Source organism: Aptenodytes patagonicus, chromosome 5 (genome assembly GCF_965638725.1).
Source record: "Aptenodytes patagonicus chromosome 5, bAptPat1.pri.cur, whole genome shotgun sequence".
Lineage (NCBI taxonomy): Eukaryota > Metazoa > Chordata > Aves > Sphenisciformes > Spheniscidae > Aptenodytes > Aptenodytes patagonicus.
The window spans coordinates 4,930,244-4,942,364 of record NC_134953.1 but is presented as its reverse complement, the minus strand read 5'-3'; the positions used below and the strand labels follow the sequence as shown (position 1 = coordinate 4,942,364).

Genomic DNA, 12,121 nt, shown 5'->3' with positions numbered 1-12,121 from the left:
TTGCTTTTTTCCTTGTTGCTTGTAAGAGCCAAAGCCCTGTGTCAGCAAAGCATTTTAAGCTTTTGCTACTAAAGCAGATCTGCAAAGAACTTCGTACCATTTTCATCAGTGTAAATCACAGCACGTTAAATTAAGAATGCATTTAAATCTGGATCAAGAACCAAAATTATCACGTGTTGAACTGGTGGTAATAATAAGAAAGGCATTACAGCTATACCCGCTCCACTCTAACTTTAATACGCGCTTTCGGCTGTGGAAATAGATGAAGTGTTGGACAGAACAGAGCAGTAAGTGAAGTGGCTTATTTGAAACACTAAATCAGTCCTGTCAAGATTGTCGTCTCAGTATTTAATCATCCTTTTAGATTTACCCCTTCATTTCCAAAGGAGAGAAACTTGGCTTCTAGTCACTGCTTATCAGGAAGATAGAGCGTTTTTTTCCCCCTCTAGTGAAATGCCTTGCTGGGTTGGTGTTTATTCATCTGGCGCACGCTTGGAACTGCTCCGTGGGAAGATCCCTGCTGATAGTCTGATTTCATGGAGTAGTAAGGACTTTCCAAAATGAAGCTTTATGTTCAAACTACACTTTTGGAAAAATAACTTTTGGAACATTTTACTGGCAAAAACAAGAGATTTTTTTAAATAAATAAAAAAAAGAGGATTATGGCTACATCAGATTCAGCTGAATCTTAATGAAGTGCCTTGTGCAGTGGGATCGGCTGGTCACGTTCTTTGGAACAAAACGGGAGTTTGTTTTGGATACTGCCTGCTCATACCTCCAGTTCAGATTCTCTTTCCTTGTGGCTCCTGCTGGATTTCTTTCTTGCAGAGGACTACACCCTAATTCACTCTTACCTCAGCAGTTAGGAAATGGCTTCCGAAGTCCCAATATTGAAATAGATAACTCTTAGCAAATCATACAAATAACTGGTCTGGTAGGCTTCACATTTTACAGCTATTGAAGCGGGTTAGATGACCAGGGATATCTAGACAGAAATAAAGATCAGAGCTAAGGAAAAAATCGTCTAGCATCACCAGCTAACTGGATATAGGGATCTAAAGGATTACCCAGTTCGTGGGAGGAAGCTGCAACTCGCTTCTGTGAACTTTCCCTATTCTTTCTCAGTAATATTCCTCAGGTTCAGTGTGGGACAATTTATCGCTTAAATTGCTTCCATCTGTAAACCTCTTTATAACCATTTAAATCCCTTTTAATTTCATACTGTTATTGCCTCAGAGAGAAGTCAATGAGCAAAATCAGTAAGCGACTTAATAAGGTAAGAACTGTCTTTGCTCTGAAGCCATGCAAGGCTCTGCTATAGATCAGCAGCTTGCCTGCTTAATGGGTGTCTCATATTTGGACTCGGGCAACTCAGCTGAAAAAAAGAAGTATCTTTGAGCTCATCGAGTTTCTAGAAAAGTCTTCTCCTCACCACTGACACTGCAGCATAATCAGACTGGCCGGTACAGGAGGGTCCTGGAACAGAGCAGCGAGGGCCTGCGGGGTCTTGAGGTGCTCCAGCAGCTTTGCAGGGAAGCAGCTGCGGTGGCAGTTTTCCCTCTGACCTCGGTCCTGTTTGACGTTACGGGGTCGCCTGGTCTGTTCACTTCAACCCTCTCAGGAGCTTAACTCTGCTGCGGTGTTAAATAACTCAGAAGAGACCAGTTGTAAAAAGAACATCCATCACATTACTTCTCCCCCTGACTGCGCAACAAAATACTAATTCATAAATCAAATGCTGCTTTTTCTTTACGATAACATTACACCTTGTCCCAGCGGTGCTGGGTTTCCTGGCTCACTTTGTGGGGTGTAATACCTGTTTTTTCCATACAGTTTACTCACCTCAGGCCAGAACTCATTACATTATTTTAGTCTGCTCTGGTCAATTTGAGTAAATTCCTTTGGGCCAACTTGCATTTTGTAAAAGGCTGGAGGAGAATATTTTGGATTAGAGTCCCCAGTTGCCAACATATTCCATGTTATCGTCCTGTGAAGAGAATACAGAGGATGACGCAGCTGTCCAGCTACGAGAAGGATGCTATCATTCCTAAAACGTTTCCTGCACAACCCCGGGCAAGGCACTGTTTCCGTGCTACGGTTCCCCATCTGCAAAACAGAGTCACTTGGAGTGGGAAGTTCAACGATACATTTCTTCTGAGGCCCTCCAGAAGAATCCGGTCATTTTCTTTAATGGCATTCCACAGCAGACCAACGCGGTACAGAATAGCCGGCCCCAGCTGTAGAAATAAGAACCTGATTCCGGGGAGGCTACGAGTAGACCTGTTGGATCGTTATCTGACTGAGGGTAACGCAACGGTAACTTGTTGGTGCTCGTGCTCACCGACCTGAATGCAAGAATATGCCAAAAAATAAGGGCTCAGGTTGCACAACCAAGTGACAGCTGTGGCAGCTGTTACGCTCTTTCTCAAGCATTGCATCGTGCCGACCTTGGGGCCCGTCTGGCAGCTGATCCCCAAACCATAAACTGAAGAGCTGTTGCCAAATCATCTGTAATGTGCAGTAACCTACACTGGGTGTTTACTGAATAATTCAGAAAATTGCCCAGTTGTTGGTTATTTTTTTTTTAATAGAAATGAAAAGCCTTGCTTTATTTATAGAACCGAAACCAGTGTATATGAATACAGTTTTCATTTCTAACTCCAGTGATTTTCGTGCAAACAAACCTGTACTGTTGCTGAGCATGGTGTATCATGAACATTGAGTTATGTGAATCCTCCGAGACCAACAGTTTAGAAGAAGATGATGAATATGGTTTCTAGGATTAAAGAAGTGGGATACAAAGGTTCAATGGATGAGTCAGGGACATAAGGAATGGCACGCGCTGGTTACGATCTATCTTTACGTGGAGCCTGGAAAAGCACAAAAGACTGAAAACTTGTGATTGAGCAATGCTACTCACGTTTCCTCTGCTCTCTAGCATTGGCTTGGCATGTCCACCCAGTATCTTTATTTGCACACACAACCTACAGATATCAGGCATCAGGGAGTTGAGGGGCGTGCCAAATTAATTTTTAATAGCTAGGAAAATATGATTTAAGAGGCTATGTGCCCACATGTGAGACTTGCAGTTAAAAGGGAGCAGAGGTGCCCGCCCTGTTGCCCAAATTATTCAGCATAGAACTTTGCAGATTTCCTCCTTTTGTGAAGTTACGAACTTTCCTTTCCTTGAAATGGAATTAATTCCTATGACTATTTTAATTTATGCATCTGGATTTTGGCATTGCACAGAGTAATAACTTGTGATCAATTTTTACCTCTATCTTTTTTTCAGCCTTTGTCCTGCTCCCTCAATTATTTCTAGTTATTAAACAAAACCCGCAAGACATCAATATTCAGTGAAGACTGTTCTGTCTTCCGTTACTTGTAGGCCTGCTGTAAAAAAAACCCAGCAGGCTAACGTAAACCCTTAGGCTGGAATCAATCTTTAGATTACCCGCCACAGAGAGCAGAACTCTAAATGCAGTAAAAGATCCATCTGGCTGGTTATTTTAATGGTCTTACAGGACCAGATGATGATGATGATGATGATGATGATGATTATTATTATATTGTTGTTGTTGTTGTTGTTATTATTTTGATCCGGCAAGGATATAATATGCAGGAAAGAAATGCATAAAATGTACTCGGTTGTTGTTGTTGTTTGTTTGTTTGTGGGGGGGGTTTTGATACACAGAAAAGAAAGGTCCACCGTGCAAACATGGTCCTGCAGTCAATGAGAGCTCTGCTGGATCAAAAAGCCCATGTCTAGTACTGAGGGCTTACGGGTTTGAAACAAATTTAAAGTAAAGTTTTCTCTAGTTGTCATGGGTTGTCTTGTCTGGAGTCTCCTTTCTACCTGAAAGGAGGTTGTAGCGAGGTGGGGGTCGGTCTCTTCTCCCAAGTAACAAGCGATAGGACGAGAGGAAACGGCCTCAAGTTGCACCAGGGGAGGTTTAGATTGGACGTGAGGAAAAATGTCTTTACTGAAAGAGTGGTGAAACATTGGAACAGGCTGCCCAGGGAAGTGGTGGAGTCCCCATCCCTGGAGGTATTTAAAAGACGTGTAGATGAGGCGCTTAGGGACATGGTTTAGTGGACATGGTGGTGTTGGGTCGACGGTTGGACTCGATGATCTTAGAGGTCTTTTCCAACCTCAATGATTCTATGATTCTATAAGAAACGTCAGGCAATAGGTTTTGTCATTTGTTCTTAAATAAGACCGATCTGGAGCACTTACTCTTAGTTCGTCGGTAGGTATGCAACCTCCTGTAGCTAGTAGTACCTAGGTGGCTCTTCCTCCTAGATAAATATAATCCTTATATACCTCCCCATGAATACGAGGATTGCCCTGTCAGACACTCATGCGAATCATACTTCCCAGGTGAAGCGAATAAGAGAGAGGAGTTCTGCGAAGGCGAAACTGCAGCGTAAATTGGCTTAATCTGAGCAAGAAAGCAAATTCTTGCCTTTCTTGCTGTTTAGATCTGTGGCCGCTCTAAAGCGGAGCGTGATTCTCTGTTCGCTCCTGCTGTGAGCAGATGTTCTCTCTTCCTTTATTTGACGAGTCTGAAAAATCAGGTAAATTTCCGGAGTTGTTTGTTATCGCTGCTGCTGTTGTTACTACTTTTACAATACGCTACAGCGTATTAATGGCCGTATCTCGTGTTGGATGCTGTGCGTGCACAGAACAAAAAGACTGTATTTATCCAAACTGTTCACAAGCTCTCTGGCTCCAATCTATCCAAGTCCATCTGGCTTCAATCATTAGCAGAAAGAAAAGGGCAGAGAGGAGGACAGTTAGCTCTATAAATCAAAATGCTTTCCCATGCTTGCTCCCAGGGCAGAGCAACTCCTCGCTGCCAAACATTCAAAGCTGAACCTGGCAAGTCCAGACTGGTTCCAAGTGCAGCAATTGATTTGCTCAGGACAAAACAGGCATGACTGCTGTGGAAGGGGAAGAAGGTTGCCTTTTTTTCTTTTAATTACAGACTCCGTGAGAGATGAGCGTGTGCTCTTGAAGACTGCAAAGCTTTAGGGATTTTATATGAACCAGGGAATGGATAATGGGTATTTGGTACATTGGTGCCTAGATATCCTTTAGATGCTCTTCCCAATCTTTGTGTTCTCTCCTCCTCCCTCATTATTAAATGTCTTCTGTGACCGTCCTTCTCTTGAGACTAAATCCCGCTTTTTCAGAGGAGAAAGAAATTAGCATCTAATTTGTGTTCCAAAGAGCCAAACAAGAACAGAACTATGTTCAGGATAAGGGGCAAAGAATTACGGAAACAGATCAGAAATGTGGCTAATTTCACGATGGATATTTAAGCAGTTATAGCCAGTTTTCTAATGAAGTGAGCTCACGGCTGTTTAGAATAACCTGGAGTTAGTGTTTCATCTTCTCATTCAACAGTTTTGCTAAAGGTTTATTGTTATTTTAAGCTCATTCCCAGAAACATGAATTCACAAAGTTCTTACTTAGAAAAGTTCTCATAAACATATTTGAGTAGAGAGAAATTTACTTTTTGCCTTGTTGCTTTCTGTAAAGGATGCAGCTCTGATAGGAACATCATACAGGGCATCTGTCTCTAGTAGTCCACCTTGCTGGTTGGACTCGATGATCTTGGAGGTCTTTTCCAACCTCAATGATTCTATGATTCTATGATTCTAAGGTTACCACGGCCAGTTTTTTCTCCGTTCTCTGTAGATTTGCCTGTTACAATAAACTCTCTGTTGTTGCACCGTGACCCACCTTGGATCCTTTTCTCGCTAGATTTCCATGTTTCTGTGAGGTCTTTTTTCCACGTGGCACCTTCAACGTCAGTGATAATTCCAACAGGGTCAGCGGTGACAGAAGTTAGTGGTCTAAAATCGTGAAGTATAATTTTCCTTCTGTGCCTTGGCATTGGTGCCTCACCTTTGGTAGTGCCCAGATTTTCAAATGATGCAGTAGAGATGTGAGTATGTAGACAAAAGGGATTAAAGAAGAACTGAAAAAAGGACACTGAAGTTATTGACTTCAGTGGCTGCGTGACAGGATTGCCAATAATACTGGCGGAGACAAGTGAAAAATAAAAAGGAAACTATCAAGATTAGGTTTGCCTGGGTTTAGTTTGGTTTAGCAGCAGAACAACCATAACAGAAAACTAGAGGTGATGCAATGAGCAAAGAAAAAAAATTGGGATAAAACAAGAAGGTGTGCGAGTAGATGAAACCAGCCAGAATACTGCAGAGACGATAAAGGACTGGGGGATAACTCCGTGAGAGAGAAGAGGAGCAGAATATAAAAAGCTTGAAGGATGGAACAAACACTGCCCAGAAACGCGGGAAATGGGGCGAGGTAAGAGTCAGAGATGGGTGAGGTGGCAGCAGCACCACGTACATACCCCAGGGAACGGAAAAGAGAAGCTGCTAACGGATGACTTCAGAGAGGCCAACAGCAGACAAGTACCTGCCCAGGAGCCGGCAGAGGATCAGTCTGTCTTCTTCAAACTTCGGAGACAATAAAAAGTAGGGCTGTTGGAAGGTTTTAAGGCCGTGCAGAAGGGCTGGAAGAGCCCCGGGTGTCTGCAATGTCAGTTTTCTTACCTGCGTAGGCAGGGGATGCGAGGTCCAGAGTTTTTTCCATTGAACTGATCATTTTGCTTTTACGAGTGTATTTTAGGATTGAGTAGGAAATGCTGGTGTCCGAGACTGCTGCCATGCCGTCAGGAATGGTCCTAATTCTTTTCCCAGGTCACCTGCACCGTGGAGACCAGAGACAAGATCCACACAGCCCAGCTGAGGAACGCGCTCTTGGAACGCTACCCCACAGCTGCCTGGACCGAGCGGTGACGGGCGCAGCACAAGGCAAAGGGCCGAGGTCCTCTGACAAGTATTTTGCAGAGCCCTAATCTTGAGGCATTTGGAACAAATATTATCTTTCAAAGCTGAACAGTTAGCCAGTAGTTTCAGGATATTTATTTCCTGCTCAAAATGTAGTGAATGTCCTTGGGAATAAAGTTAAACTCAAAACTTTAGCTTAGCTAAGGGAAACTTCTAGTCTCTGCTGGTGTTGGAATTCGATAATTCATTATCAGCTGGCTGTCTGGATTTTGGCTAGTATGTAGGATCCAACGGCGTTCGATAAATAAACAGGGAGAAGGCATTTTTCTTTACATCTGAATATAGACCTCTCAAAGGTCTTTTGATTTTGATGCCCTTAGTTAAAGTAATGCAGCTCCTTCTGCTGGGCTTTGCCATGCTACTAGTATAGTGATTTTCCATTTCCAAGCCAGAAGCGGTTCTCCATTTGCTGAATCTGCTTCCGGAGATATATATGTGTGTGGGTGTGGGTTTGAACACACTTCTGTTCTGATCTTTGCTATCATGTGTGGAAAAATTATGCTAACAGAATACGATTTAAAAAAAAACCAACCTCAAAAACCCCCTTGGAAGATAAAAGCCAATATTGTATTCATTTTTTTTTTCCAAGGGAAAATGATCCTTTTTATAAAGTAAAGTTCCAAAAGATGTTGCAGCAATAAAAAAAACCCAAACGTATTCTGAATATAATTAGACCTCACATGCAGAACACAAAAGTAGCATATAAAATGGCTTGCGTTTCTTTATAAAAAGGGGTCTCTCCACCCTTGTGAATTTTGCAATTAGCATTCCACTGATCATCTTAGTCTGCCTAAAATAGACTCTGTCCATCTCACCTGACAGATTAAGTACACTGTTAAGAGTGAAATATATTTAAAGACCACATGTTAATAGCCAAAGGCAGTGCCGGGAGAAGAGGACGCCTAAGTCTTAGGCACATGGCTAATGCAATTAACAAAGAACACATTGACCTAAATACCATTTTCATCACTACAGGCAGAGACCGACTAATAAGGTAACTAATAAGAGTGGGATGGCAAGAAACGTAAGAGAAATTCAGGCCCGCTTCTGCGTGTGCGTACAACAGTCGCCTTTCCACTTGGGCAAAATGCAGTTTAAGGCCAGCTGCAACAGAGCCGATATATACCATTCCACTTGGTTAAATTTAACCAGGATTGATCCAGATTTTGGGTGTAGTTATTTTAACGAGAGGTCTTAATCCCGCCTCTAGCATATCAAGTTGATAATTAAGTATGTAAGATAAATATGATGTATTTAGCAGTGCCCTAGCAGAGCCCAGCTGAAAATCCAGTAAGGTCAGAGCGAGTACCTCCACGGGCTGCGTGGGATCGAGTCGTTCCAGTTCCCACGTGCAGAGCTGGGTGAGCGGTTGCTAGGTGTCCATGAAAACCAACTTTTACTACAGCTTTTTGGGGAGGAAGATGCTGCAAGCCCATAGCGATGCTCCTTTGTTGCCATATTACGATTTATAAATCGAGCTTCCATCTTTAGTCCCCCCCTGCCGTTAGGAATGGGCTTGCTAGTACGTTTCCTTTCCTGGTTCTGCAGCGGGAAACTGTCGTCTCTAAAGCACAATGAAGAAGTCACGTGTGGAAGAGGAGATGCCCTGGGGTAGGCGAGAGCTTTCTCTGCCCTCTCCTAACCCTAGTCCATCTGTAGGCTAGGAAGGGCGTCATCCAGAGAGTTAGAGCAACCTAAACATAGAGGGTCCCTATGGACTAAAAAGAACGAACTGCATATCCAATCTTATGCAGGTCTCATCCGTATTGTAGCTACTGCTTGTGGATATCCAGCTATATCTATAACTTAACTTGTGCCTGCAAGGGGGGACGAAGAGGGCAGCATTCTGGCTGTCCCTGCAGTATTTTTTTTTTCTGGGAAACAGTCTGTTCGTTCCTTCTTATCGCGGCTCACGAAGAAGAGAGAAGAGACTCTCACAAATGGTGGACAAATAATAGAAGTTCACTGATTTGACCTGTTTTTGGAAGGACCGTGTTGTTTGTGCACACGGAGCTAAAACTTACTGACGCCCCAATGGTTAGTTTCTTTCCCTTCTTGCCATCCACAACGATGGGTATAGGGCTTGGTCTCCAGAACATGCCCTGTAAATCACAGCCTGTCAGACACAACTCCTTTCTTCACGGTCAGAAAAGTTTAAGAAATCTGTATGGAACTATGTGATGACAGACTACATATTGTGTACGTGCTGCTTCCATGGAAGCAAGCAATGAACCGCACCGTCAAAGAGCAGATCTGAGGGTGTAAAACCACTATAAATAAGGGTCTAAATATCCTCTCATCTCTTTTGGCAAAACTCTCAGGAAATTTTGAGGATATCTCAGGTATCTATGTGAGAAGCAAAGGGGACTTTATAACCGATGTTCTCAGTAGTGGCCAACAGCCTCTGCTGTCTGAGTCCTTGGTTTATCGTCCTGCATTATCCCAGACTTTATTTTTTTAGAAGCTGAGAGCATCAACATCTTCTTTTCTAATCAGTGGGAACTGCATTTAGCGAGTCTTCACAAAATTGGGGCAAGAGAGGTAGCAGATAGAGCAACCAAAAATCAATGCACTCAAAATCAGTGTACGATTTTGAAAATGTGTTTTGGAGGAAAAAAGAAAAGAAAAAAAAAAAGGGAAAGTGATGTCTAGAAGATACTGAAAATGTCAGACATGGTATATGCAGTTTGGTTTTATTTTTACTGTATTAAGTATAAACATAAATTGTAAATCACTCTTCAGTGGTAAACACTTTACGTGTGAATATAATGATACCAGAGTTGACTTCCATTCTATACTGCTTTTATGCGAGTCCATTGGCTTTACAGCTAAGATGAAATACTTCCAAGGGACAAAAACAAAATCAAAATTAAACATTTAAATGAATGTATGCAATTGGAAAGAATACTGAAATATCTGTGCTGCTAACATTTTTGCATTATGAAATATAATAGGACTATGGCTTTTCAAAGATCTAATAATGTGTTTTTAAATGTTTCATTTAAAGAAATATTTTTATATAGAGTGTTCTGATGTACCTTGAAAAAAAAAACCACAATGATTATGTAAAAAATTCTCAAATTGTTAAATCAGCAAAATGTAAATCTAAGCATTGTATTTATTTGAAAAACAATTAAAATTATGGTATGCCACCTCAGCAATGAAAGATTCGTCATTCTCTCATTTGGTACTGATAGCAGCCTTGCATTAAAAATTCAAGTTCATTTTTTTTTTTTTCCTTTCTCTGTCGTTGACGTTGACACGAAATCCACGTCATTCGTGCACGGGGAGCTCTGGGCTGCCAGGGAGGTGAGCGCAGCTGGGCAGGACTGCTGCTCCTGCCCTGCGGAGTAGGATGGGAGACTGCCAGACTCCTCACCAGCGTGGCCGGGTAAGCGTCTCTCCTTACTGGCTTGGAAAGAGCTTCTGTTTCACGTACGGGGCCAGGCGCAAACGCTGCCTTGCTCGTACCTGGCTGTGTTCCTGGGCAACGCGTAGAGTCTGGGTGCAGAGGTATCCTGGGCCCGGCTTGGGTGGGTGAATGAAGTCCATGATATCTGGTGAATCGGATCTTAGAGATACTCGTCACAAATACCGTGAACTTTGGTAAACCGGTTCTTCAATTTCAGGGTGCAGCAGACCACCCGCTAAAATGCGTGTTTGTGTCTCTAGTGGAAGAGGATGCTTGCACCCAGGTAATTCCGCTAGAGCTAAGCTACTTAGCTTTGGGAGCAGTCCTACGAATACAAGGTTTGTCGGGGACACATCACAACTTCTTCCAAGGACTGATGCAAACCAGGCGTATCTTTAATTGAAACAAAATCTCTTCCCACATTTGATTCCTTAATTTCTTCAGCCAGGTCCTGTTAGCTCTGGATTAACATCTAAAGCTCTGCCAGTACGTGTTTACGCAGCATCGGAAGTTCATTTCCCCGTGCAGGTGGCGTGTCCTCACAACTAGCACCTTGCCATCTAGCCTACTACTTTTGGAAGACTTGGAAACACGTGTTCCTCCTTCCCATCCCAACGTGTGTTCCTCCTTCCCATCCCAAAATGCAGTGAGTGCGTTTGAGATCCTATATCAAACTTTTGCTAGATCCAGACCTAGGTGTGTGGTTTAGCGATCGGAAAAGGAAACTGCAAGACTCTTGGGGGGGGGGGGGCTGTAATTCCTGCCAGTCATTTATTTGATGGCGTTGGTTCTCCTGCCACCTTCTTTGCTGTTTGTTTACCTGTACGCGGTCTGCCGTGTATAGGATATTGAAGTCTGCAGAGTTTCTTTCTATTACAAACACTTGCTTTCACATGCTCCCAACTTTTTGCTACATCCCAATGGAGGGGGAATCCTTCTGAATGTCGTGCCCTCCTGAGCTGATCAGTTTCCCATTGTTCAAAAGCACTTCATTTATTCATTTATTTTAAATAAAGCTGCAGCAAAAAATGGTGGCTGTGGTTGGAAAACATTCTAATCAAATGTGAATGTTTTGAAGTAATTCAATAACGAACATAGCTAACAACAGGTCCCTAAGCCCATACAGCTTATCTCTTGGAAGAAGGGAAGAGTCCTTAAGGACTTCTAAGGAAGAAAGGAAGAGTCCTTAAGGGGCAGAGCCAGGTCAACCACACCTGAGTGCATCCACAGAAAGGATATGAGGGGCTTGCCCCACTCCTAGGGAGGAAGGGTATGTTGGTGAGGGGGTTCAGCTGTGCTGCTAATGTTGGCCAAAAGCTCTTCTAAATGCAGGTACTCTTATTTGCCTTTTTTTTTTTTTTTTTTTTTGCAACTATGAACTTTAAAATCTCTCACACTTCTGAAATTTGTGGAGAAGGGTGTTGTTCACGCCTGGTTTTTTCTTTTCATAAGAAGTCTCGAGTGTCTTTAGAAGGACATTTTAACTTGTGTGGTTTATAACCCGGTAAATTGGTCTCCCTGTCTGTTCCCTCCAGGGGCACCTAAGAGTTTTTTCTCTGAGAGAACACTCTCGGAAAACGCTGATAACTGACACAACGGCGTTCCTTATACCTCTCTTTCCTCCTCTCCCCTCCTCCTTCCCAGCCGTGCACGTGCTGTAGATATGTTTGGGGTTGCGGGGGCCTTGTGAGGTCTAGTACAGTACGTGGATTGTGCCGTGTTATTGCTTCTCCTCCGAGGAGCAATACTAAAGGAAGCGTTGAGGGTTTTTTTTGTTTCTTTTGCTTTCAACAAACCATGACGGTTTCTTGAGCTGTTCATGCAGGC

The 12,121-nt window shown here is 42.9% G+C and overlaps 1 protein-coding gene across 2 annotated transcripts in view; it reads left to right on the top strand.

Annotated features, from left to right (window-relative positions):
* Positions 1 to 10,039, top strand: part of LOC143160584 (L-threonine ammonia-lyase-like) — a 36,405-nt gene extending 26,366 nt beyond the window's left edge. For both annotated transcript variants that reach the window (XM_076338381.1, XM_076338382.1), the window contains one exon: positions 6,733 to 10,039. In XM_076338381.1, coding sequence (XP_076194496.1) covers positions 6,733 to 6,831 — 99 coding nt within the window. In that variant the 3' untranslated portion in view covers positions 6,832 to 10,039. The remainder of the gene's footprint in view (positions 1 to 6,732) is intronic.
* The last annotated feature ends 2,082 nt before the right edge of the window (positions 10,040 to 12,121 follow it).